Consider the following 27908-nt stretch of genomic DNA (forward strand, 5'->3'; position numbering starts at 1 on the left):
AGAGCCCAGAAACCCTTGTTTACTTGACGCCACCCAGTGCCGAGGGCCCTGCAGGTGCCCACTCATCCGTCTGTGGCTGAGGGGTGCCAGCCTAGGCCTCAGCTATCGACATCCTCCCAACTGTTTTCCCCCTCCCTACCCCAAGTGAACTCCTGCTCAGCTCCCACCTTGCACAGGGAAGGGGGCATCACCCCCGAAAACCCTTTTCCCTACAGGCCTGGCCCTCTTAGTAGGACGGGGCAGCTACTGCCCAGCAAAGCAGGACTGGGCAGGGTTGGTCACCTTGCCCCGGCGGCCTTGCCACTCTGTCCCTGCTGGCATCACCCCCGCAGACACCAGGGGAGGACGGCCCAGGACTGCTGCCCCTGGAAAAGACAAGGAAGCACCCGAAGCTTTGGCACAGTTCAGACTTTTTAATGCAAGGAGAAAGTCTTCACTTCTCTTCCCACAGGCGTGAACAAGCCACTGCAACTTCAACAGTGACTTCCCAGCAAGGACAGCGCCCGCATCCATCCTCACCTAATACTGTATGGAGTGACGGGCTAGGGAGAACAAGGCCAGTTCCTGCAGACTCCGAGCAGCGCTGGGGAGAAGCTCCCTGAGACCCCCGCGAGGAGAGCCTGGTGGGAAGCCCAGCTGTGTGGCACCCGGTGCTCCACCTGCCTTGGTACTATCACAGCCCGGACAGTGGCCACTGGCCTGCGAGTGCGCCCGGGTCCTGGAGGCTGGGCTCAATGGCCCCAGGCAGAGGAGGGGGAGGCGGCCTGAACTGGCCCAGGCCACTGGGCCGCAAGGCTCCGGTTTCTTATTGCTCAGCCTGGGGCCAGGGGCATTGTAAGGACATCCAAATGAGCTGCCCTCCTTTGCTAAACAGAGGAAGGAAGGTAGGAAATGAAGGGGGGATTACAGGAGAAGGGGCTGCGTTTTCCCCTGGTCCCCGCTGTCTGGACATGAGAGCCTAGCCAGAACCATGGGCTTCCTCTTACCAGCACCAAGCTGTCCTGAGGCCCCGCCACCCCCACCCACCACCCACCTCCCACTGTGGAGGATGCGTCCCAAAGCTCCAGTTAAGTGAGAGGGTAGGGCAGGAGCTGGGATGACCACCCTTCCTCAGCCAGGAAACGCAACGCTGGGGTCCAGGAACGGGGTGCTCCCCGGGTACCCACATCTAATGCCCCCTGGGCAGGGCTGCCCCTTGGCTGGAGGGTGGGAAGGGGAGAGAAAAATCACAGCTTTTGAACAGTGGTTGGGAAGTTACTGGGAAATTTGGTCAAGTATGAGAGATGTCACTTTACAGAACAGAAACTAGCTTATGTATTTTTCTGGAAGACATTCTCCTACTCCCCTGAACCCCCCAAAAAAGACCAAGGTGGCTGGGCCCTGCTTCTGTGACTGCTGAGCGGGGTGGCACGTCGGAGCCGGTGGGGCGCGGGAGGAAAAGGGCAGGGCCCGCGCACGGGGAGCCTGGACCCAGGAGGGGAAGGCACAAGAACCCACTTCGCCCGAGAGCACAGGGGAGGCAGAGCCGGGTGAGGAAGGAAGCTACGGCCCTGTGAAGCAACCTCAGCTCAGAAGCAAACGGAGGGTGCCTGGTGTTCCTGTCCATGCAGCCCCAGCCTGCAAAAAGGGCGACCTGGCTCCCCCGCGGTCGCAGTCGCTGCACTGTCCAGCTCCAGCCAGAGCAAAGGCCGGGGGGCAGAGGCCGTGCACACAGGGCTGTCACACAGGGGAGGCGGCGACAAAGAACGCTGCCTCTAACGTTAGATATTAAAATAGCCATAGTTCTTGTGCACAAAATTCCATCATCTCACCCCTGCCTCCCCCGCCAGGCCCAGGAACAGCCTTAAAAGAAAGATGGTGTTTTCCTTTTCGAGAGGCGAGGAAACATCCACTCAGTCTTTATGGACCTTGAGAAATGGTGAGCCTTCCCCTACCCCTGTCTCTGCCTCCCGGCCGGGCATGCAGATGGCAGGTGCAGGGCCGGGCGCCATCACTCATGCCTGCGCTTGGAGGGCGGCACCAGGTGCGGGGGCAGGTCGGCAGGCAGCTCGTGGCCCTCCAGCTTGACCTTGATGAGGTGGTTGGCCAGTGCGAACTCCTCATCGTCCAGCAGCCCGTCCTTGTCCACGTCGGCCAGCTTCCAGATCTTCCCTAGCACGGTGTTGGGGAGCTTGGACTTCACCATCTCCTTCTTGGCGTTGGCGCCCGTGATCTTGCCGTTGACAGGGGACAGCGTGTAGAAGATCTCGTCGTAGGTGGGCTTGTCCTTGCCCACCACCCACTCCACGTCGTCGATGCCCTCGCCGGCCCCCTCGCCATAGCCGTGACCGAACGGCCCATTCATGGTGCCGTCAAAGGCGCCGCCCTTGACCACCTGGGAAGGCATCAGGGACTCCTCCTGCCGCACCATCACCATCAGCCGCGCGATGTCGTTAGCCAGCATGTCGTCCACCGTGTCCAGCAGCTTGGGCTTCAGGGCCTGGAACTTGCTGAAGTCCTGGGTCTGCAGGAGTTCCTGTGGGCGGGGGAGGAAGGACAAGGGCTGGGAAGGGTGGCCCCTCCCAGACTCCAGGCCAAGTGGTTCCAGTGAGGGCTTCACAAGCAGAAAGTGCTGCTCCCCCACACTAGCAGGGGCGACTCAGCAAACCCATCTGGCCCTTGGCTCTCTAACCTGTACACAGGAGGCAACTCCAGCTCTTTCCTTGCAGGGCTGCAGCAAGGATTAATGGACAGGGCACCAGAGCGCCTGGCATGACCCTGCCCTCCTCCCACCACGAAGGGTGAGTCACCACATTCCCCTCTGCAGTGTCACCGCCTGGGTCAACTTTGAATTGGGTGGGGTGCTGGTGATTAACCCAGCTGCTTCCGTTCAGGGAGGCCCTTCCCCATAGAGATGGGATTCCCTCCAAATCCAGTGCCCTGGGCCTTCCTCCTGCCCTGATGGCCACCAGCCTGCATGGGGCCTCGGGACAGCCGTACCTGCATCTTGCGGAGGCTCGGGAAGTCCCCAGGGGAGATCTGGTGCTCACGCTCAATCTTCTGGTAGATCTCTCCCAGGTTGTTCACCAGCTCTTTCTTTTTGCTCTCTTTACCAAAGACATTGGGCATCTCCTTCTTGAGGGAGCTGATGATGTAGGCATGAACCTGTGAGGACAAGGGGTGAGCATCAGGTGCTCTCTTGGCCCAGGCTGCCCCTGAGAGCAGAGCCTCCAAGGACACTCAAAGGATACTCTAAGGTGCTCGCTCAGGAACAGGGAAACGGGAGGGATGGGTCAAGCTCAAGGCCGCTACCACCACCGGCTCCCACGGGCCTAGGAGCAGACACATTCTGGCAAGAGCCACAGCTGTTCACTGCCGCAGGACAGAGGACAGGACAGGAAAACGCACTTGAAACAGAAGACAACAGGCCAGGCACGGTGGCTCACACTTGTAATCCCAGTACTTTGGGAGGCCGAGGCGGGTGGATCACGAGGTCAGGAGAGCGAGACCACGGTGAAACCCCGTCTCTACTAAAAATGCAAAAAATTAGCCGGGCGTGGTGGCGGTAGCCTGTAGTCCCAGCTACTCGGAGAGGCTGAGGCAGGAGAATGGCGTGAATCCGGGAGGCGGAGCTTGCAGTGAGCCGAGATTGTGCCACTGCACTCCAGCCTGGGCGACAGAGTGAGACTCCGTCTCAAAAAAAAAAAAGAAACAGAAGACAACAGCCTTGGCCTTGCACGGATCATTGTGATGATTCAGGAATAGTAAAACCAAGTCTGTCAACCCAAAGAAGGCCATTTGTTGTGCACCGCTGGGCACATCACATACCCTCCATTCAACCCTCACCGCACATCACATACCCCCCGTTCAACCCTCACCACACACCACATACCCTCCGTTCAACCCTCACCGCACACCACATACCCTCCGTTCAACCCTCACCGCACACCACATACCCTCCGTTCAACCCTCACCGCAGCCCTGCGGGTGGGATTCTCCCAACCCGGCCCTAAGCAAGGCTGGGAAAGGCTGCCTGGGGTGCTTGGCTCCCACGCAGAGGAGCTGGGATTGGAACCCAGGGCTGCTGAAGGTGCCCCACAGCCCATGTTCTTTCTGTTTCTCTGCAAGCTCCCTTCCCCCAAGCTGCCCCCTCCCATGCAGCAGAGCAGGGAGCAGGCTTCCTGCAGGGCCCACCCGCCCGCATGTCCAAATCCCTGCCGAGGGCCGACGGAGCCCACAGAACTCCAATGGGCGTGTGCCACGCTCCACTCCATCATCACAGCTCGGATGACGAAGGATTCGAAAAATCCCACAAAGGCTTCTCCTGGCGGTTGCCAGCTTTATCCAAGCGTCAATACTTTGCTTAGACATGTGCCAGTTCAGGGCGGCACCCCCTTCATTTCCCCCCCAGCAAGCTGGGAACCTGGCAGCCCAGCCCTCAGATCCCTCGGCCTTGCCAAGTCGTGTCCAGCCATGGAGGGCTGCAGCCAGCCAGCCTCGCTGCCCTTCTCCCTGGCTCCAGCCCATCCACCACCCCACTCAGCCTGAGCCTGTGTGCCCTGGGCGGGGGCCTGGCTGAGAACTGCCTGAGGGAGGCAGCCCGGTGCCATGTGGGTCTGGATCTAGGGTCTCCCCAGGGACACTGTGGCAGGCAGATCCCAGGCCGGTGGGAGTCACCACAGAGAGCACCACTCACTCCAGGAAAAGGAAGTGGCAGGTGTGAGGCAACACTGGAGGCCACAGGGTTGTCCAGGTATGGTGACTCAGTGTGCCTGGAGCCTGGCGGTCACACACGGTCTCACAGACAACCAGGCAGGGGCTCATGCCTGCCCCTTGTCCTGTCTGTCTTTAAAGGTGGCTGAGCAGGGGAGCTCTCTCTGCACTGCAAAGAGAGAGCCTCAGCTAGGGCCACACCCACACCCCTCAGCTCAGGACGTCCTTTGTCCTCTGAGGCCGGGGTCAGTCACCCGGGTTTTTGTATGGGTTCCTCTCTCAAAGCTGGCTCCACTCACAGGGAGGCTCCAGAAGGGAGATATCTAGAAAAACATCCAGCCAGCCGGGAGCAGTGGCTCACGCCTATAATCCCAGCATTTTGGGAGGGCGAGGCAGGCGGATCACCTAAAGTCAGGAGTTCGAGACCAGCCTGATCAACATGGTGAAACCCGGTCTCTACTAAAATATAAAAATTAGCTGGGCGTGGTGGCGGATGCCTGTAATCCCAGCTACTCAGGAGGCTGAGGCAGGAGAATGGCTTGAGCCTGGGAAGCGGAGGTTGCAGTGAGTCAAGACTGTACCACTACACTCCAGCCTGGGCGACAGAGTGAGACTCCATCTCCAAAAAATCAAAAAATAAAATAATAAAATTAAAAATAAGAAAAACACACAGCCTTGTGTCCTCCAGAGCAGGCATCTGACCCACGCCCGTGTATACAGCTCATGGAGGTTCAGGCCAGAATGAGAATTCCTCATCTGCAGGGTGAGGTGGGCCCCAGAGTACTTGGGGCACAAGGGGAGGACAGTGGTGGCAAAGGATGAAGGGTCAGTTCTCACTGCTCAGACCAGGTAGCACCCACACGCCCTCTGACTATCTGGCCTGGAGACAGAGTGGGTATGAGGCCCACTGTGCTCAACACCTGCAGTCTCCATGCCTCTGAGCAGGCAGGCGCATGGGCTCCCCAGGAAGTGCCCGTCCTCAGTCTTCAGTTACATTCTGGAGATCAGGGGACTGTGACCCTGGCCACAGGCACAGCTGTCACTGAAGCCTTAATGCCCACACAATGTCTGCCCTGGTACCCCCTGCATGCCATGAGGTGGGGGCAAGCACCCTGCTCTCTGTGCTGTCTCACTGAAGAACTGGGGACATATCACCAAAGGGCCTGGCTCGGCAGGCAGGACAGTTCCCCAGCCATGCTCTGGCCTGGCCTGGAGATGGAAGCTACAGCAAGGGCCCTTTTTTTTTTTTTTTTAATTTTTAAATTAAATAGAGACAGGGTCTCACTAGGTTGCTCAGGCTGGTCTCTAACTCCTGGCCTTAAGGGATCCTCCTGCTTTGGCCTCCCAAAGTGCTGGGATTACAGGCGTGAGCCACCATGCCTGGCCAGAGCCTATTTTTTTTCTTTTTTTTTTTTTTTTTTGAGACAGAGTCTTGCTCTGCCGCCCAGGCTGGAGTGCAGTGGCGTGATCTCAGCTCACTGCAACCTCTGCCTCCTGGGTTCAGGTGATTCTCCTGTCTCAGCCTCCTAAGTAGCTGGGATTACAGGCACGCACCACCATGCCTGGCTAATTTTTGTATTTTGTTTTAGTAGAGATGGGGTTTCTCCATGTTGGCCAGGCTGGTCTCGAACTCCTGACCTCAGGTGATGCGCCCACCCACCTTGGCCTCCCAAAGTGCTGGAATTACAGGCATGAGCCACCATGCCTGGCTGGAGCCTATTTCTTAAACAACTGAGCCCTGTGCTAAGGGCCTGAAAGAATAGCTAGGTGCCCTGCTGAGATACAAATATGGGCTTGGTCACTTCTCAGCTGTTCAGACAATCTGTGTCAAACACTCCTGTCCACGGGGTCAACCCCAACCACAGCCGGGACTGTCACTCATGGTGACTCGTCTAGGCCGGCTCACGATAGGGTGCTATCCAAAGTCAGACACCCCAAGGGCATGTGTTCTGTCATTCTGTGTTGGAAGGGCCCGCCGGTGGCATTAACCTTCGTTTCCTGGCCCCAGCCACGCCGGCTGTCACTCAAGTACTTGGTCATACACTGAGATTCCAAACCCTTTGGCCATTCAGAGGCTGCTGATAGGTGCCACCAGGCCTGGGCTGCCAGGAGACATAAGGATGGTCTGCGAGGCCTGCTGGACTGACACTGCCTCAGCGTGACCTTGGCTTCCATGCCCAGTGCTTCCCAGGCTGCAGGCTGGCACCCTGTCTCCTCACGAGCTGCTTCCTGTCGCAGCTTAAGCTTCAGCTCCTGCCAGGCCTCCCCCAGCCCTTCTACTCCACTGGGACAGCCCCTAACGCCAGCTCCCACAGCAGCCTGTGCTCACTCCGAGACGACACAAATAACTGATGTTTATTTTTTGTTTGCGTGCTCTGCTTTCCCCATGAAGGCTGAGGAGTGGACAGGGGCTGTGTGTCACTCCCCGCCATGTCCCCGGCGTCCAGCACTGTGCTGAGTGCACTTCAGGCTCAGTAAACCCCAGAGGGGTAATCCCAGCACTCTGGGAGGCTGAGGTGGGCAGATCACCTGAGGTCAGGAGTTTGAGACCAGCCTGGCCAACATGGTGAAACTCTGTCTCTAGTAAAAATACAAAAATCAGCTGGGCTTAGTGGTGCGTGCCTGTGATCCCAGCTACTCGGGAGGCTGAGGTAGGAGAATCGTTTGAACCTAGGAGGTAGAGGTTGCTATGTACCGAAATCATGCCACTGCACTCCAGCCTGGGCAACAGAGCGAGACTCCACCTCAAAAACAAAAACAAAAACAAAAAACCCTAGAGGGAAGCCAACAAGCCTTAGAGCTCTATCCCCCAACACCCCATTTCTGAGGCTGCCTTCTTTGCTTCAGTGGTAACTTCCTGTGTGCTGTTTCTGTGTTGTAAGCATAGTCAAACCCTTCTTGAAATTAGATGGGGTATAAACCACAAACAGAACAGGTTTAGAGGGAGGCCGGGTAGAGAATCTCATTTAAGAGCAGGCTGCACGCGAGTGCTGACCAAAGACCGGTTTCTATAGAGGGAAACAGCGCAGTGCAGGTCTGCCTGTGAAGTGAGCTGGGAAGGGTCTAAGGCAAGCCTGGGGCCCTGACTGCCAGTCTCAGAGCCCCACGGCCCTGCCTGGCAATAGGCTGCTCCCCTCACCCCAGGGTCTACCTTGGCCAGCCGCGCCCGCTTGATCAGATCATTGAGCTTCCTGAGGGCTGCGTTTCGGGGCAGAGACTGGATGTCCTTGAAGAGGTCCTGCTCCTCGGCCTCGAAGAGTTTGCGGTTGTCAGGAATGAGGAGCGGGTGGGACCAGAAGGAGCCAATGTAGACCCTGACCACCTCGGGGGTATTGATGATCTTGCCCAGGGACCACATGAGGGCCCCGTACACCCGCATCAGCTGCTGCGTCTCGATCTGGTCTGCCTTGTTCAGCACCACGCGGATCTTGTCCTCATGATTCTTCAGAGCCTTGATCACTTCCGAAAACTCATCAGAGATGTCCAGCTTGTGGGCGTCGAAGAGCAGAATGATGCGGTCCACACGCTCGGCGAACCACTCCAGGACGGCTGCAAAGTCATAGCCTGGGGGGAAGAGAAGGGAGAGCTCAGGGGCGCCGAGGGACCTGCTGCTCTGATGGCTCTCATCTCCAACCTGGCCTGGTATTTCTCAGCCTGAGATAATTTTTAAAATTCCTATAGGCCGGGCGTGGTGGCTCACGCCTGTAATCCCAACACTTTGGGAGGCCAAGGTGGGAGGATCACGAGGTCATGAGTTTCAGACTAGCCTGGCCAACATAGTGAAACCGTGTCTCCACTAAAAATACACAAATTAGCTGGGCATGGTGGCGCAAGCCTGTAGTCCCAGCCTACTCATGAGGCTGAGGCAGGAGAATCGCTTGAACCCAGGAGGTGGAGGTTGTGGTGAGCCGAGATCGTGCCACTGCACTCCAGCCTAGGCAACAGAGCGAGACTCCGTCTCTAAATAAATAAAATAAAATAAAATAAAATTCGTAGAAAGGGCCAGGTGCGGTGGCTCACGCCTGTAATCCCAGCACTTTGGGAGGCCGAGGTGGGTGGATCACCTGAGGTCAGGAGTTCGAGACCAGCCTGGACAACATGGGGAAGCCTCATCTCTACTAAGAATACAAAAATTAGCCAGGTTTGGTGGTGGGCACCTGTAATCCCAGTTACTCGAGAGGCTGGGGCAGGAGAATTGCTTGAACCTGGGTGGCAGAGGTTGCAGTGAGCTGAGATTGCACCACTGCACTCCAGCCTGGGCAACAGTGCGAGACCCCATCTCAAAAAAAAAAAAAAAATTGCTGGGTGTGGTGGCACATGCCTGTAGTCCTAGCTACTCAGGAGGCTGAGGCAGGAGAATTGCTTGAACCTGGGAGGCAGAGGTTGCAGTGAGCCGAGATCACACCACTGCACTCCAGCCTGCATGACAGAGCGAGGCTCCGTCTCAAAAAAAAAAAAAAAAAAAAATTCCTATAAGGTGTTCATCTAGACAGCACAGCACCCTGAGGGCAGCATTATCTCCCCTATTCCTGCCCCCACCATAACACTCCCCAACCCATGTAGCACTTGGCATAAACAGGTGCTAATGCAAAAGTCATCCCACAGTGCAAGCTCTAAGGTGGATCAGACGAGGACGAGAGTGAGAAGGAGACCCAGCACTGTGCTCAGCACAGCACAGAGGGTAGAACATAGACTCCAGTGTTGCCACCTGCCAGCTGTGTGCCCTGGGACGGTAGTGACAAGAGGCGCCTGCAACAGTAACTGCAGCTGCTACTTGTTCAGTGCTGATGTGCCAGGCTCCCCATTTTGCAGGAATCTCACTTATTTTCTGCAACAAGGGTTGGCAAACTACAGCTCAGGGATCAAACCTGGCCCACCACCTGTTTGTATAAATAAAGTTTTACTGAAACACAACCATGCTCATTTGTATTATCCATGGCTTCTTTTGTCTAACACAGCAGAGTTCAGTCGTTGTGACAGAAACTATAAGGTCTGCGAAGCTGGAAGTATTAACTATCCGACCCTTACAGAAAAAGTTTGCTGACCTCTGCTCTACAAGAAGCCCAGGAAGTGCTACAAACCACTTCCCCTTCCTAGGTCTTAAACACTTCTCCAAAACAAAGTGGTTGGACTGGACAGACTCCAGCTTTAAGCTCTATATTCTTTTTTAAAAAAATTTATATTCATTTTTTTAGAGACAGCGTTTTGCTCTGCCACCCAGGCTGGAGTGCAGTGGCACAATCTTGGCTCACTGCAACCTTGAACTCCTGGGCTCAAGCCATCCCCCCACCTTAGACTCCCGAGTAGCTGGGACTACAGGCGTGTGCCACCATGTCTGGCTAATTTTTAAATTTTTATTTTGTAGGGATGGGGGTCTCACTATGCTGTCTATGCTGAACTCCTGGGCTCAAAGAGATCCTCCCGCCTTGGCCTCCCAAAGTGCTGGGATGACAGGCCTGAGCCACCGCAGCTGGATTCTAAACTCTATTCTATATTGCTTCCCACCAATCCATTATGGCCCAATTAAGGACCACCAATTAAAGTGAATTCTGTCGCCTGTGGCAGAGACTGCTAATTGAAATTCCTCCTAGAAGGAACCAGATATAACTATCTAGTTTCAGCTGGATTCATGGCCTCCCAGCTTGAGACTGCATTTCCCAGCCTCCTTCAGCAGAATGAACAAGAAAAGGTGCATCAGCCCTCTGCTGTTTTCTCCCTCCTGAGGACTGGGATGCTGATGTGATGGGAGGAGCTGGAGGAAGCACCTTTGGTTCAGAGATGAAAGCTGCATGTTCAGAATGGCCTTAGACTGTTGTTTTTCACATAAACTATAGGCTATCTGACTTAAGCCAATGATTTTTAGGTCTCCGTAACAGCGGTTTAATTTGAATCCTATATGACAACTAGGCCTCTTCAAAATATTTCCACTTCAGCCTGGGCAACATAGCAAAATCCCGACTCTACAAAGGTGGTGCAGGCCTGTAGTCCCAGCTACTTGGGAGACTAAGGCAGGAGGATAACCTGAGCCCAGAAGGTTGAGGCTGCAGTGAGCCGTGATCATGCCACCGCATTCCAGCCTAGGCGACAGAGCGACACCCTGTCTCAAAAACAAAACAAAAGAAATCGTCACCTCTTCCTCTGCCCCTAGAGTAAAACTTCTGTCCCTCCCGGTCTAGGAAGAGTAAGGAGTGACAGGCAGGCCATGTGGAAACAAAGGCCTAGAGTCCTTAGGGAGCTTGGGCCCCACCCCCGAGGGGCACATCCTCTCTGCCTGATTCTGGGCAAGCCTCCATGTCCCTGGCTCAGTCTTCCCACAGGTCCCAGGCCACCCAAACATAGGCCGGCCCTCTTCAGAAGCACCAAGTACTTCCCAGAGAGCAGTCAGGCTCTGGAAATAAGCGGGAGAAGCCACTCCTGCACACAACAGTCTGAGAGTCGCATAGCTTGAGCCCAAACCTGTCCTCAGCCCACCGCCCGCTCCTGGGATCTCTAAGAAAAACACTCACCACCCTTTTGCCAAGCTGAGGATGGAGTCGGGCACTCTCTAGACTGAGGGGGCAGAAAAACAGCAGCGAGGGGGGAACTCCAAGGACAAAGCGTTAAGGAAAAGCAGCAGCTGGACAGGGTTGCCCGAGGTGATGGGAGGGCAGCCCTGCCGTCCCCCAGTGGGAGCTGCTGCTGACTCCTCCACTACACAGGCTCCCCCTTGGTGGCATCCGCTGCTCTCACCCTGCAAAGCCCTGTAGGACAAAGGCAGGTCTACAGACCGGGCTCTCGAGAGGCTGCCTCTACGCACAAGCGCGCCAAGATAAATGGCACCACGGGGTATGCGGAGTCAAGCTCGCTCATGGGATAAACACGCCTGCCGCCTGCCCTGGCCCCAGGCCCAAGCGTGCTTGGCGCCATCTGTGAGCCCAAAGCCACAGGGGCGTGGAGCCCCTCCCCACACCTGGCGCTCCCAGAAGGAACTCGGGCCACTAACTAAGATGGCTCTGCACTCCACTCCCGGCCCCTGCCACTGACTCTGTGACCTGAAGTTCTTTTCCTAACTTCTCAGTTACTTTCTCCATCTGTGAAATTTAAATACCAATTCCTCGGCCGGTGCTGCAGGGAGGAGGGCGTGTGGGAGCACTGGGCCTCCAGCCCAGGACCCAGCAGGGACAGCCTCCTCGGCAGGCTGGGGCAGGGGAAGCCAGGGCTCTGTGGGAACAAGGGGCCAGCGGCCTGGACCCATCACCGGTCAAGGACTTTCATCCTTGAGCAAAGTCACCAAAATGTAAGGAAAATCCCAAATCCACAGCTTCAGCCACACAGCCTCGGCAGCCTCTCCACAGGTGATGTGCAGCCGTTCCTCACCCCAGCCCAACAGCAAATAGAGCACTCTGACCAGAAACAGCCCTGGGCCAAGCTTCTTAACAGGGTAGGAGTGCAGGGGAGCCAGGGTCCTGGCCTCCAGCCTGGGCGGAGAGGCCCGATCAGCCTTCCAGAGACTCAGGCGGATGGTCGGAGACAGCAGAGCTGCCAGGTTCCCTGTGCCCAGAAGGTGTGGAAGGGCATCGCGCCAGGGTACCTCATGCCACCACATGCTCCTTCTTCCAAAGTACAAGGCCCCGAGCACCCGGACTCCCTGCAGCTGGCTCTGAGCTCCACAGGAGAGGATGCCCGAAGAGTGAAGTCTCGGCAGAAAACCAGAAAGAGAGGCCAAGGGCAACATGAGGGAAGCAGGGGCAGGGAGAGGCTGCCTCTGCCCCCAGGGGATGAGGCCACACTAGCTGAGCCTGCAGGGCCTGCCTGGGGCCCGCAGCCCACAGCCTTTTATGGCCAGCTCTGGGAACACAGGTCAGTACTGAAAAGGCGATGACTCAAGGACTGAGGCTCCTCGCTCAGCAGAAAGGGGGCCCAACTTCTCCCCTTGTCAAATCATTTGTCTTCAGCCCGCCACAAGCTGAAACTAGAATTCACACAGCTGGGGAGGCTGTGATGCCAAAACCGAGTTCTTGGGAACCAGGGCGCCCTGATGGGCTGTGCTCAGCCCATGTTAGCTTTGGCCTGGGAGTCAGGACGGCGCCTGGGGAGCTGAGGTCACCCTCCCAAACTCCACCCAGCAAGGCCCCACTCCCCCCTCCCCCTGGATGGCTGGGGGGCCCTGGGGAAAGAGAGAAAAAGGAGGGGAAGGAAGAAGGAAGAGTGAGCACTCCAAAACTCCCTGCCCCAGGTCCAGAAGCCCAGAAGCCCGGCCCCACCTGCCCTGAAACCCAGTTACTGGCCGTCATCTCAAGCTGGAGTCAACAGAGGTAAGCCCATTTCTTTGCAGGTGACTAAAATTTCCTGTTTATTACAGAAGATGTGCTTTTGCTGTGAGGGAAACACAGTGACTGGCCAGCCACACCCACAGGTGACAAAAAGGGCCACAGCACTCGGGCCTGTGCCATGCAGGCAGTGACCACGTAACTGCACGCCCCACCAGGCCCACCGGCGCTCCTTAGCCCACTAGGCCCTCACTGCCCTCAAAGGCACCTCACTCAGCCTTAAAGACGCCGGGTTTCAAGAGGTGCCAAAGGCTACACCGCACAGTGGTAGCACCGAGCCACTCTCTGGATCAGAGCTGGACGGCCGGTGACAAGTACAGAACAGGGCTTGCCAGCACCCCCGGCACTGCCCAAGGCAACAAGCCTTCAGGCTTTGGGACCCACCAAGGTAGGGGCCTTGCTGTTAGCTTGACTAGCTCAGGCCCCGGTGGGAGTGGCAGAACTGACACCTAGCAAAAGGACACAGAAAACATGGCCCAAGCAGGTGGGCTGGAGAGAAAGGCCCGCCTGCAGAGGGAGCGGTTTTAGTGAGTAAAAGCCAGAGCCCCCTCTGATAAGGGATCATAAGCCACCAGGAAGCTCTGGCTCAGAAAATCCTGGGACCTAGAAGACGTGATGCTAAGTGATGAAGTAAGCCTGTCACCTTTTCCAAAGATGACACACACGCAGCCAACAAGCATATGAAAAAACACTCAGCATCACTAATCATTAGAGAAATGCAAATCAAACCACAATGAGACACCATCTCATAACAGTCAGAATGGCTATTATTAAAAAGTCTAAAAATAACAGATGCTGGTGAGGTTGTAGAGAAAAGGGAACATTTATACACTGCTGGTGGGAATGTAAACCAGTTCAGCCACTGTGAAAAGCAGCTTGGCAATTTCTGAAAGAACTTAAAACAGAACTACCATTCGACTCAGCAATCACATTACTGGGCATAAACCCTAAGGAAGAGAAATCATTCTGCCATAAGGACACACGCACACATATGTCCATCGCAGCACTATTCATGATAGCAAAGATGGAATCCACCTAAATACCCATCAACAGTAGACTGGATAAAGAAAACATGGTACATATACCACAGAGAATACTATGCAGCCATAAAAAGGAACAAGATCGTGACCTTTGCAGCAACATGGACGGAGCTGGAGACCATTATCCTCAGCAAACTAACACTGGAACAGAAAACAAAATACCGCATGTTCTCACTCATCCGTGGGTGTGAAACATGGAGTACACATGGCAACAAAGAAGAGAACAATAGACACCAGGGCCTGCCTGAGGGTGGAATGGGTGAGGACAGAAAAACTGCCTAGCAGGCTGGGCATGGTGGCTCACGCTTGTAATCGTAGCACTCTGGGAGGCTGAGGCAGGAGGACTGCTTGAGTCCAGCCTGGGCAACATAGCAAGACCCCTTCTCTACAAAAATTTAAAGAATTTGGGTGTGGTGGCATGCATCTGTGCATCTGTATTCCCAGCTACTTGGGACACTGAGGTAAGAGGATTGTTTGGGCCCGGGAGGTTGAGGCTACAGTGAGCTGTGATTGTGACACTGCACTCCCAGTCTGGGTGACAGAGACCCTGTCTCCAGAAAAAAAAAAAAAAAAAAAGAAAGGAAAAACTACCTATCAGATACTATGCTTATTACCTGGGTGATGAAATAATCTGTACACCAAACCCCACCACACTCCATTTACCTGTATAACAAACCTGTACATGTACCCCTGAACCTAAAAGTTTTTTTAAAACATCCTGTCACAAAAGGACAGATATGGCACTGTAGGATTCCACTTACAGGAGATACCAGGAGTAATCAAGTGCACAGAAAAGGAATATAGAATGGGGAGTGCAGGGGCTGCGGGGTGCAGGGAGCCGGGAGGGGACCTGGTGTTGAACAGGAAGAGTTTCCATTTGGGAACTGAAGAGCTCTGGAGCTGGATGGTGGTGACGGCTGAACAATGAAGAATGTGCTAAATGCCAGTGAAATGCACACCTACAAATAGTTAAAATCTACTTTTCTGGGGCCCATGACCAAAAAACATGGTTAAAATGAGGCCAGGCGCAGTGGCTCACACCTGTAATCCCAGTGCTTTGGGAGGCCAAGGCGGGCTGATCACCTGAGGTCAGGAGTTCGAGACCAGCCTGACCAACATGGTGAAACCCCGTCTCCACTAAAAAGACAAAAATTAGCCAGGTATGGTGCCGTGCGCCTGTAATCCCAGCTACCCAAGAGGCCGAGGCAGGAGAACCGCTGGAACTCGGGAGGCAGAGGCTGCTGTGAGCCGAGATCGCGCCACTGCACTTCGGCCTGGGCAACAGAGCAAGACTCTGTCTCAAAAGAAAAAAAAAAAAAAAAAGGCTGAGCGCGGCGGCTCATGCCAGCAATCCCAGCACTTTGGGAGGCCGAGATGGGCGAATCACCTGAGGTCAGGAGTTCAAGACCAGCCTGGTCAACATGGTGAAACCCTGTCTCTGCTAAAAATACAAAAATTAGCTGGGCATGGTGGCAGGCACCTGTAATCCCAGCTACTTGGGAGGCTGAGGCGGGAGAATTGCTTGAATCCAGAGGCGGAGGTTGCAGTGAGCCGAGATTGATCGTGCCACTGTACTCCAGCCCGGGCAATAAGAGTAAAACTCCATCTCCGCCCCCACCGCCCCCAAAAAAGATTAAAATGGTAAATATTATATGTTAGGTGTATTTTATCACAATTTTTAAAAAGTGAAAATGAAAAGTCCTGGGGCTGTGGGATGATGGAACAGAGTGGCTCTGGGCAACCAGGCTGAGCCAGGCGTGGCACCTCAGGGTAGCCTGCATGCAGGTGCCTCTCATGGCGACCCACGTCCCACCCAGCCTCCTCCAGGCCACTGTGGCTCTGGGGCACCCCTCTCCAGGCGCTGGCCTTACAGGATCTGCCTTCCTGAGAAAAGCCGGACCATGTTTCCCGCCAGCACAGAAGGGGAAGAGGGAGGTTCTCAGGCCTCCCCGCCCTACCCCAGTAGCCTCCAAAACACAGGTAGTTCCAGCCGCAGGGGGAAAAGCTGCTTTATACATTCCAAAGATTTCTAGAACACGAAACAATAGAGGGTTTGTCTCCAATCGACTTTTGTTTCCTGTCATTCAAGCTGCGTGGGCTTCAGTATTTCTCACCCTAGCTCTCCATCACACAGGTTTCCAACGCGTGCTGGGCCTCGTTCCTGGGCTTGTTCAGGCTGAAGCTCCTCTGGAAGGGTTTTCCAGTGGAGCACAGAGGCGCCTCCATTCCTCAGCATTTACCTGAGAGCAGCAGCAGCACACGCCCACACAAAGCATGAACTTGATTCAAAACTGCCCTAGGTGGAACAACCCAAGCGCCCCCAACAGGTGAATGGATGACAACGGATGGTGCATCCCTATGATGGGACAAGGACCCCCAACAAAGAGGAGCGGGCCACGGGGGCTCTCAAACACATGGATGCAGCTCAGAAGCATCCTGCTAAGTGAAGGTGGAAGCAAAAGGCTTCATCCTGTATGATTCCATTTAGGTGATATTCCGGAAAAGGCAAAAGTTAGAGACAAAGGTCAGTGGGCTGCCTGGGACCAGGAGTGACTACGAGGGGCACAGGAACTTTCGGGCGATGGGAATACTCTCTGTCATGGTGGTGGCAGCCCAGGAATGCTTTGTACAGCAGGGCGCCTGAGGAGGGTGGACTTCACTACACACAACGTAGACCCCTGCAAATCAGACAGAAGCAGCAAAAGAGGGGCGGGAGGGGGCAGAGGAACTCTGGAATCAGGCCCACATTTCCATCCTGAACCTTCTACTCAACAACCAGCTGTGTGACCCAGCAGGTCTCTGGCCTCTCAGAGCCTTGATTCCCAGCTTCTCGGTCTGTAACATGAAAGCAGTAGGTTTCCAGCTCGGAGGGCCGCGGGAGGATGGAGTGAGCCTGGCACACTGCGAGCAGGAGTAAATGTTTGCTCTTATTTACTAGCAGGATTTGTATTTTGGGCTTAAGAAGCTCAGATTCTGATGGGTGTGTAGGCAAGGACTTCAAACGCATGAAGAATGCCTCATCCCCCAAATATAAACGGAATGTTTGCAGGCGCTCGGCCAAGCTGCTCCCCAGCCCACCGCCAGCGCGCAGCCTGGGGAACAGGTGCTGAGCGCGGGCAGCGCCTGGTACGTCTCCTCTGCGGCACAGCCTGCACGCCCCCAGCAAAGGCTGAGGCCAAAAGCTGTGTTGGCATCCTGGCCTGCTGGGCCACAGAGGGAGGCCACAGCCAGGTGGGGCGAGCAGAGGGTTTCGGGAGGCCTGGAGCTGGGAGCAAAGGAGGGCCTGGAACCCAATGGGAAACCCCGGCTGAGTCAGCACTTCCCTGAGGATACTCCCCAGGATGTTACTCAGATCACAGTCTGGAAAGCCCTGGGCTTTTCAATCTCTTGACTATGAACCAGCTGACACTTGAACACTTAACTATGCACCAGGCACTGGGGCAAGAGCTTAACATGTAAATTCCGGTAATCTACAATAACTGGAGAGGCTATGGTGTTTCCTGATGGACTGATGTGGCTCCCAGGGACTACAGCAACTCCCTAGAGCCACCCAGCTCCCCAAGTACTGACATGGGACTTGAACCTTCTGATCTACCTGTGCTATGGATGCTGAATCCAAGAGGGACACAGCACCTGGCCTGGCTCATGGCCTTTGGGCCACCCCTGGGAGCATTTGATGGTCTTCGGAGCACCCTGGTGAAACCCCGGCCTGGGGGGGCTGCTGGCAGCGGCATCTCCATCTCAGGAGGTGTCGGCAGGAAGTGGGGGCGGCCCACGGCGCAGGCCCGCCTCTGGGCCAGAGGGCTCAGGACACACAGGTGGGAGTGTGGGCAGGGAGGCCCCATCCAACCACTAAGGATCAGGACAGCTCCCAGGCTTAGAGGGAGCCTGCAGACCATCAGAGGGCAAACGAGAGCCCAGGCCACCAGGCTCCCTGGATAGACCAAGGAGTCATTTATGGCTGGAGACATCTATGGCTGGAGACCCCAAGGGGTCATTTATGGCTGAGAACAGGGAAAACAATACCAGCACTGCTGTTCAAAGCCCCAGACCTCAGGTCCATTTCAGGACTGGAGTCTAACCTTGGGCGGGAGAGAAACAGAGGGTGGCCTCTGTGTGTCTCAGGAGGGCTGAGAAGGCCTCCACAGTAATGACCCAACAGGGGCAAAGATCTGTCTGACCCAAGCTCCCCGCACTCCTTCGCCCATAGCCTTCATGCCAAGGCACCCTTCTCAGCTCCGCCACAGTAGAAGCACAGCCCCTGCCTGGGTTCAAATCCTAGCGACGACACTTGCTGGCCTGCCTGTCATCTTGGGCCAATTACTCAACTTTCCTAAGCCTCTGCTTCCTCCTCTGAAAGGCAGGAGCTTCCTCCTAGATGCAGCTGCTGTGATAACTCAATGGAACTCACTGACGTGGCAGTGGCCAGCAGAAAGTCAGACACAAAGCTGGCCAGGTCTCTGATCTGCTACTGCATGTAGAAACAACATACCCTGCTGATACAGCTTTCATGGGGAGATTGAGGCACAAAAACTCCCGCTTAGTTCACCGTTGCCTAGTGACCACGGTAGGGAACGAACTGGCCGGGCTGCCCACAGAGGCCCCGCCAGGGGATGACTTGGCATGAGGCACCGCCGGGACCACGCAACTGGTCGGCAGCCCCTGGAGCCAAGGGCACCACCCCTGCCGGGCTCAGCTGCCCTTTGGAATGCCCTTATCAGTCACACAGGCAGCACTCAAGAACGAACGCAGCCCCCAGAGGCCACCTTTCTCTGCTGACACAGGAGAATAGTATCTTTAAAGTCACTCAGATTAGCACACAGGCAAAGGCAGCCCGAGAGACCCCAACCCGGCCCCCTTCTCGTCCCTGAGGCAGTCCTCAGGGATCCCTGACAGAGCCTGGCTGCATCCTGACTGCTTTGGGCCTGCACCAGCCCACCTTATCTTTCCAGACCGTGTTTCCTGCACACATTAGGACCATGGGGAAAGGGGAAAAAAAGTCAGGAGGGGCCAGGCGGGGCCAGAGGGGTGGGAAATGGAAGTAAATGCAATTAGCAACCCCAATGTCCATCCACGGCCTGCACAAGGACATGTTTCCAGGGAACGGTCTGGCAAGCCAGGGGAGGCGTGTCGCGCTGGGGCCCTGGTGTGTGCTCTGCCAGCCCTATTTTTCTGAGAGGGAAACACCTGCTTTCCACGCCACTAGCAAAGGCAGTAGTAGGCGGCCAGCCCTGCCGGGAACGCACTGCTCCACTCCGACCTCCTCCGCTGGACAGGCCACACGGGCCTTTCCATGACTGATGGGCGAGGCCTCCAGGAAACAGAAATCCACTCCTCCTGTGTCCACCTAGCGGGGCTCATCCTGGAGATTACACCCAGCACCTCCAAGAGGTACTGAGCGATGGTCTTTCTCCTGACAACAAAACACCAACATCATTCAAACCCTAACCAGGTAACTTTTAGTAAAACACATCTAAACCAAGGCCTCTAGGGCTATGGAGGAAAAGAAATGGTCTAGTAAAATCGGTTTGATCTTCTGCTACTTCACAGCAGGAAACCTCTCCTCCAATCAGAGTGATGTACTTCTCTTTCAGCCACCGGCTCCTTCCTGCCCATGATGGGTAGAGATGACCTTCTGTGGATATAGGGGAGCCTGGCCTCTCAGGGATGCAGAAGGGCCATACTTTGCACCTGGACGGGAGAGGGAGGCCACACAGGCAGAGCAGGGCAGCACACTGACGGCAGCCTCGTGTCCTGCTGGCTTGCTCCTCCAACCTGTTGTCTGCACAGGCAACTCCAGGGCGGGGACCACAAGGCAACGCCTACGTCCACCCCTTGCTCCCAATCAAAACGCCATGCTGTGTCTGCAGATCCACTGATATGGAGCATACACTTTGGTGCTTGTCCCAGAGACAGCCAGTGTAGACACCTCTGCCTGCCTCTTTCCTACCAGGGAAAGGAAGCAGAGGGAGTGGGAGGTGCGGAGGGAGCATCTCAGAGGGCAGGGGCCAAAGCAAGCAACATAAGACATACAACCCCAGCCGAGCATGATGGCCCGTGCCTGTGGGCCCAGCTACTCGGGAGACTAAGGTGGAAGGATCACTTGAGCCCAGGAGTTCAAGGCAGTCATGATGCTTTGAGAGGCTGAAGCGGGCAGATCATCTGAGGTCAGGAGTTCAAGACCAGCCTGGCCAACATGGTGAAACCCGGTATCTACTAAAAATATAAAAATTAGCCAGGCGTGGTGGCATGCACCTGTAATCCCAGCTACTCAGGAGGCTAAGGCGGGAGGATCGCTTGAACCAGGGAGGAGGAGGTTGCAGTGAACCGAGATCATGCCATTGCACTCCAGCCTGGGCAACAGAGCGAGACTCTGTCTCAAAAAAAAAAAAAAAAAAAAAAAGAGTAACTTATTCAGATTTTCTGACCTTGCTTTAGCAAATGACATGGCTTTTGCTTATCCGGCATTTACTAAAACTAGGTTGGAACAGCAATAGCAGTAAGAAATAAAAATACTAGCCCTCGCTTTGTTTTTTTTTTAGAAGGGGTCTCCAAATCTACTCCCTTAACTCCTAGGTGCATCACTGTCACCAGGGGTGGGAGAATCTAACAGCCTAACTGGCAGCTCTGAAACCAGATGAGGGCCAGTGATTTCAGTATGCTCTGATGCAGTCCCACACGGGCAAGGCCTGCAAGGCTGGAAGGAAAGAGAAGCAAGGTTTCTCAGCTCCAAGAACAGAGTCCCCATGCCCTCAGAGCCCTCACAGAGAGACATGTGCACCCCAAATCCTAGCTGCCGGCTTTGACTGCAAGGCTCATCCAGCAAAGGCCAGTCCAGAGGGTAAGGGACACGGGAAGGATCTGCAAGTTAATCATCAACAAACTTGTCCACTTGTCCTCAACCCCTCTTTGAGTTTGATCTTATTTCATTTTCACATTTGGAGCTGTAGACTCCACTCCTCACCTGCCAGGTACCAGCCTACCCTCAAGCTCCTCCCAGAAAGCATCAGGCCCCAAAGCGCCCCACCCTTCTGTGAAAAAGGGGCAGTGACAGATGGAGGACCCAGTTCAGGCTCATCCTGAACCAGATCTTCAAAAGAGCTTGGCAGAATCTAGGCAGGAGTTTACACAATTGGAATGGGCATGGCGCACTACTGCACAACATGAAGGCCTCAGCCAGGGAGGCTGCTGACTATCAACCTCTAAGCAAATGTAAGCAAATTTCCACCAGCCCCTAACTGTTTCATGAATTTCTACCAGCTTCTCCTTTTGCTTGGCTCTCTCTCAGTCCTGCTGGACTCATGAGGAATGTATATGGCTTTGGGGGGCAAAGGCTTTTAACACAGACTAAAGCTAATAAGTTCTTGGGACCAGGGGCTTGTTCAGAGTCAGCAATGCTTCCTGCACCCTCACAGCATGGCCTGATTCTGATCCTGTTGTTTCCAACATGCCCCAGGGGTTCAAAAGCATGACAGCCACATAAGATTGGCTGTGGTCTCACCATGGCTGCTCCCATTGCCTGGGCCCAGGGAGCCAAGGAAGAAAGCAGCTCCCGCCCTCTCAGTGCACAGAGCACTGTGGAGATGGGAGGCTGATGTAAAATGGGTTCTTACTTGGACACTTTTTTTTTTTTTTCTGAGACAGAGTCTCGCTCTGTTGCCCAGGCTGGAGTGCAGTGGCGTGATCTCGGCTCACTGCAAGCTCCGCCTCCCGGGTTCACGCCATTCTCCTGCCTCAGCCTCCCAGGTAGCTGGGACTACAGGCGCCCGCCACCACGCCCGGCTAATTTTTTCTATTTTTTAGTAGAGATGGGGTTTCACCGTGTTAGCCAGGATGGTCTCAATCTCCTGACCTCGTGATCTGCCTGCCTCGGCCTCCCAAAGTGCTGGGATTACAGGCATGAGCCACTGCGCCTGGCCACATTTTTTTTTTAAGAAAGGCTGAGACTGGAAGAAATCTCGAGGGCAGCTGGGTGCGGCGGCTCATGCCTGTAATCCCAGCACTTTGAGAGGCCCAAGCAGGCAGATCACGAGGTCAGGAGTTCGAGACCAGCCTGGCCAATATAGTGAAACCCCATCTCTACTAAAAATACAAAAATTAGCCGGGCGTGGTGGCACATGCCTGTAATCCCAGCTACTCAGGAGGCTGAGGCAGGAGAATCGCTTGAACCCAGGAGGCGGAGGTTGCAGCGAGCTGAGATTGCGCCACTGCACTCCACTCCAGCCTGGGTGACAGAGTAAGACTCTGTCAAAAAAAAAAAGGAGAAATCTGAAGGGCAGCATCTGAACCAGGTTGCAGATCTTAGAGAGAAGGATGTGTAACAACACCAGCGGCCCGAGCTGTGGTCAGAGCTGTTTACCTCTGCTGATCCGCTGCTTCTCTCCAGACAAGATCCCTGGGGTGTCGATGATGCTGATGCTGTCCAGGACGGGGTTGGGCAGCTGGGCACACATGAACCTACATGAGAGCAAGAGCCAGAAAAGAGGCGTCAAGACATAGTCATCGCTGCTCCGGACACAACAAAGGGCTCTCTGTACTCCTTCGCTCCATCTCTGGCTTCCTCTCCAGAAGCGGGGAACTGACAGGTGGTTTTCTATCGTCTTAGTTTCCCACGGTGGCCGGCAAATCATATGGACTTTCTCAACTGGTAATGCAACCAGCAGGCTCAAACTGACCCAAATCAGCACTTCCTCACACACTTTTCCCCTAGAGTTTGAGAGGTCAACTTTCAAGCTGATGACTTGTTAGTGCAAACTGCGCAAGCCTAGGTCACCATTCAATTCAGAGGGGAAGCAGAAGGTCACACTCGGATGCTGAAATCCCGTCTTAGAATCTTCCACCACTTGGCTAAATCTCCACACTGAAGAGAGCTGGCCACTTCCTACTGCTGCTAGGGCCGGCCCTGCCCTTTCAACCAGCCGCTTGGGTGAGGGAATTGAAATGGACGGCCGGCAAAAGCTGGGGACCACACAGGCTGGTAGACGGTGGGACGGAGAAGCACAGACACGCCATTCTCTGAAAGTCAGAGCAGGCTGAGGATGAACAAAGCCGTGGAGAGGCTGGCGACTTGCGGGCCAGGGCTCAGCTACGCACATCTGAGTTTCACACTAAGCTTAGAACAGCCCAGAAAGGCAAGGGGCAGTCTCAGTTGAGAGCAGGGATTCTTCACTGGACACAGAAAAAGCTCATTTAAAAACTTCTCTGAAAGGCCAGGCGTGGTGGCTCACGCCTGTAATCCTAGTACTTTGGGAGGCCAAGGCGGGCGGATCACTTGAGGTCAGGAGTTCAAGACCAGCCTGGCCAACATGGTGAAACTCCATCTCTACCCAAAACAGAAAAATTAGCTGGGCATGGTGGCACGCGCCTGTAGTCCCAGCTACTCGCGAGGCTGAGGCAGGAGAATTGCTCGAACCCAGGAGGTAGAGGTTGCAGTGAGCCGAAATTGTGTGCCACTGCACTCCTGCCTGGGCAACAGAGCAAGACTCTGTCTCAAAAAACAAACAAACAAACAAAAAACTTCTCTGAAAAAGCTAGTGAGAGCAAAGAAAAGACTGACCCATTATCTGTAGGACACAGACTTGAAGCTGCCTTTCCAACAGACGGGAGGACTCTGAGCCCATCAGCTTCTCCCTTTGGCCCCATCCCCCAGCGACCAGGGGCCCACAGGCAGAGGGCAGCTGGCCAGGGCAAGGGGTGCTCTGCAAGGCAGTAGAGCAAGACCAGCTGACCTGCAGGGCAAGCAAAACGTGGGCCTCACTCTCGCCAGTGCCAGCAGCAATGCATGCAGGCCAGGCCTGGCCTTCCTGCTGGGGACAGGAGGCGCTGGAGAGATGATTACAGAATAGAAGGATGGGAAGCAGAATTGGCTCTGGGAAGTCACATACATAAAAATGCCTTATAAATGAGCCCAGAAAGCGAGTTAATATCTATAGGACCCAGAAACCAGTTGTTCTGCAGAGCCCAGGGTATATGGCAGAAAACAAGAAAGAGAGCAAGCAGCAAAGATGCCTCCGATTCCATCTCACCAAGGCCACACAGGTTTCATCTCGCCCAAGTGGCAGTCCCAGTTATGCAATGAGTTTTTGCAAGACACTCTTAGGACACCCTGACTGCCCCTTGCCTTGGTCTGCTCCAGCTGATTTTATTCTTAGAGCAGCCACATGGGGGAAAAGGCCGGAAAGTCAAGTTCACGACTCAATGAGTCTCTTTAAGACTTAGCCGGGAGAGGCTGTATCAGCCAGAGAAAAGCCCCCTTTGTTGCACCCTCCTCGCCGGGGACACTCCCCACACTACACATCCTGACACAGCTCAGGGCCTCAGCGCGGGCTGATAGGGCCCTTTCGGCAGGGCCATCAGTGATCAGGGATCCTCTGGAGATGAGGTGGCAGCAAGAAGGAAATAAACGTGTGCCACCTCTCAGATCCTGCGGCACCAATGTCATCAAAGCACCGGTCTCGGACAAAGCAATCCTGAATTGCTCTTTTTCGGGTAGAAGCAGCAGAAGGCAGTAACTGGCTGTGCAAAAGCCAGGCAGTCAGTGCTGGCTGACCTAATGGGTGACTTCCACACATCAGCCGGAGCCTCTGAGCCTCGGTTTCCTGAAACAGTGAGGTGGGGGGTGCCAAGATGATGTCTAAGATCCTTCCAGCTCTGAAACTCTAGGCTTCCAAATTCAGAAAACTGGTCCTGTGCCACGTCTCTCCTTTCAAAAAAGGTGTGCCCTCACAAGGAAAGTGAAGAGCTCAGGACAGCAGAGGCAGCAGGGGCAGTGACCCTTCCCATGGTTTCCCAAAGTTTTGCATGGAAGCAGAGACCTAACGCTTGGACTTTCTGGCACAGCTGCCAAACTTTCCACAGGGTCGAATGGCTTCCACCAGCTAATGGTTTCAGCTAATCACTTCTCTACCAGCGCACAAATCTTGAAATGAGGTAAGGTTGGGGCAAGAGGACTCCACCTCTTCAGGACCCTTAGCCCAAACGGCTGCACTCAACCTGGCCTTGACAGACAAACATCAACAGCCGTAAAACAGGAGGGCAGGCTGAAATGCCTGGAAGTGGCAACAGACCCTGCTGAAGGTCAGCTCTGTGCCTGGAGTAGGCCTGGCCACCAGCTTGGCTCTAGGGCAAGCTGCCATGCACGGAAAGGAATGTGACCGTGCAGGGCGGGGACCTGGAAGGCAGGATTCAAAGATTCCTTCAGAGGCTCTTTGCTGGTGCAGAATTTGAAAGGCATGTGGAGTCCGTGAACGTGGGGTGGCAGGGAGGGCAGGGTCTGTGAAGTACTTTGGTGTGACGCCTGGGGGTTGGGACGGGGATGTCTCGAGTTCCTTTGGAGAAAAGTGAGCCTGGGCATTGCACTCCTTGAGCGACGGGAGCACTGTGTTTCATTCACAGCACTGAGACAGGCAGAGTCCTGGAGACCACTCTCCTTGTGTGCAGAGGCCACTTAACTGGAAAACTGAGGTCCAAGTGGGTGAAGGAACCTCAAGATTCTGTCCCTCAGTGCACAGAAGGGCTTAGGGCCAGAATCTCATTGCAGGGCTCCGACTGCCACCACCTCATCCTGCTTCCTGAAACCCCTCAAGGCAGCACTGACCTCTTGAGAGCTGCCATTGGGAGAAGTGTTCAAACCTCAACTGTCCCCTGCCACCAAGGGGCTGCCCCAAAGTCAGCAAGCCACAGCAGATCCTCCTCCTCCCTCCTACACAAAACCACCGTCCCAGGGGAGGCAGAGCAGACCCACACCGCACCAGAGAAGGGAATGGCTAAAAGTTTCACTGTGTTTTGCTACTGACACTTAAGGAGACAGGGAGGGGAGGGTTGATTTCCGTGAATTAGGTGCATCCAGCCTGCGGGAAGGAGGTGGAGACCAAGAAAAGGAGTGCAGGAATGGCTCAGCTTCCTACTGCGGCCCTGGTTCTGAGGGGAGTGGGGCTGGGATCTGCAGAAGGCCTTGGTGGTTAACCTGGAAGATTCTGGGGACGACAGAAGCTGGGGGAGCCGACAACGCCCACTCTTAGACCCCCGGTGGGTTTTCTCTGGGAAGGGGCAGGGCCCTTGGACCAGGGAGTGGTCACTGAGGGTCTCACTGGGGCCTCGGAGACAAAGGACGGCGGGGCGACAGCCACGGGAGGGTCAGGCTCCGAGTGAGGGGTGTGCTCCGGCCGCGCCCCCCGCCCCCTGGAGTGATGGGTGGGTACCTGTTGAGGAAGGCGTTGCCAAAGGCGTTGAGCTTGCGGAAGGGGCGCCGCGGGTCCACCACGAGTGCGTTGCCCGGCACCACGCCCTCAGTGGGGCCGTGCATGACGGCGATGAAGGAGTCGGTGGTGGGCTCGGGCCCGATGCGCATCCCCGGGAAGTCCTGCTCGATCAGGTGTCGGATGAAGGTGGTCTTGCCCGTGCTGTACTGCCCCACGAGGAGCACCATGGGCTTGTTGTCGAAGTCAGCGTCCTCCAGCGCGGGCGAGTGGAACTCGTGGAAGCGGTAGTGCTCCTCCAGGGGCAACAGCTTCTGCGCGTACAGCTGCCGCAGTCCCTCAGCCACCGTCTGGAAGAGCTCCGGCTCCTTCTTGCGGCGGGCATCCTTGCTCACCCAGCTGAACATACTGCCGGACACGGGGCTGGCTGCTGCGGGGCAGAGCGGCGGCTGAGAGCTGGGCGAGAGCGCGGAGCCGAGGCGGGGCCGACCGGGGCAGGGAATGGGGAGCGACCCACACTGCGCAGGCGCACAGCCCAACCCGCCGAAGCGCCCTCTGCCGGGTACAGCGTGCTCCTCGCGGAGCGGCCTTTATAGGGTCGGTCCCTCACTGGCGGCTAGCGCCGCCGCGGCGGGGGCAGGGCGGAATTGGGAGGGGTAGGGAGGAGCCCCTCCCAGCCCCGCCCCTCCGACTCGTGCCACGTCTTCCCCTCCCCCGCCCCCATTGGCTGATTCCAAATCTCGCGAGGCTGTGGTCCGGGTGCCGTGGCAACCGCACCTGTTTCGCCCCGCCCCTCGTGGGGAGGCTCGCGAAAGTGCTGCGGTTAGGAAGGCGAGGAGCAGGCGTTTGGCGCAGACGGTCTCTGGGCTTGCGCGCCTTCCGGCACCGTGGGCCCCCCACACCCCCGGGGGATGGCTCCACGCGACACCCAGTCAGGCACCCTGGTTCCCTGACTACGCGCCGCGCCCGCCGTTCCCCACGTGCGATCCTCCCGCTGGCTCGGAATCCCCGGAAGCATCGGAGTACCCCCGGGCCGCGGCACCTCCTCCTCTCAGCCCAGCTTCCCAGACACACACTGTCTTTGTCCCCTCATCTTTTATCTGCTTTAGGAGAGGGAGAGACAGGAAAGTGGTAGCAGAGCAAGCTGAGGGAGTAGAGAATCCGGGGCGGGGTGGCGACTGGGGAAAGAAAAATGGGCAGGGAGAAGCGGGCACACGGGTAAACTGACGGGCAGCGAGAGGCCTGACCTCCCCTCAGGCCGACGGGGTGGGAATGGGAAAGGGACGCAAGCGAGGGAGGACATGGGTGACACCGGACGCGCGCGGGAGAAGAGAAGGCTTCCCCACAGAGGCTACAGCTGGGGCAGGGCAGGAGGGCATAAGGAGGAAGTTGAGGCCTTCTGGCCACTTGCGTTTTGGGAAGTGAAATCGGAAATTCCCTATGTGGGGAAGAGGGGAAGTGTGGGGGCGACAATGAAATCTTGTGGGAATTTAGGGGGAAGTTTAAAAACCCAAATACTTCCGCTTTCCTTTCGGGGTCACCACCATTTACCATCATTTACTGGGATCTGTGCCCTACCTCCCCTTACCAGTTCCTGGCTGTTCCATGGGGCTCACTCCCCCGCCATCCTCCCCGGCCACACACAGACCCCTTTGGCTGTCCAGGCTGGT

At 55.8% G+C, this 27908-nt stretch overlaps 1 protein-coding gene across 1 annotated transcript; it reads right to left on the bottom strand.

Annotated features, from left to right (window-relative positions):
• Positions 1-397: 397 nt before the first annotated feature.
• EHD1 (EH domain containing 1) lies at positions 398-27908 on the bottom strand. The gene is made up of 7 exons (XM_003274168.4): positions 27827-27908; positions 27016-27338; positions 26242-26668; positions 22401-22498; positions 7844-8256; positions 2980-3144; positions 398-2515 (listed from the first exon to the last, which is right to left on the bottom strand). The coding sequence occupies exons 3-7, from the start codon at positions 26643-26645 to the stop codon at positions 1991-1993; spliced, it is 1605 nt and encodes a 534-aa protein (XP_003274216.1). The 5' UTR covers positions 26646-26668; positions 27016-27338; positions 27827-27908; the 3' UTR covers positions 398-1990.

Source organism: Nomascus leucogenys, chromosome 4, assembly GCF_006542625.1.
Source record: "Nomascus leucogenys isolate Asia chromosome 4, Asia_NLE_v1, whole genome shotgun sequence".
Lineage (NCBI taxonomy): Eukaryota > Metazoa > Chordata > Mammalia > Primates > Hylobatidae > Nomascus > Nomascus leucogenys.

Coding starts and splice junctions, on each gene's coding strand:
- EHD1 (XM_003274168.4), bottom strand. CDS start 26,645: ATGTTCAGCTGGGTGAGCAAGGATGCCCGCCGCAAGAAGGAGCCGGAG. Junction 8,257..22,400: donor GAAGCAGCGGATCAGCAGAG/GTAAACAGCTCT, acceptor TCTTCCCCCCAG/GCTATGACTTTGCAGCCGTC. Junction 3,145..7,843: donor AGCGGGCGCGGCTGGCCAAG/GTAGACCCTGGG, acceptor TTGTCCTCACAG/GTTCATGCCTACATCATCAG.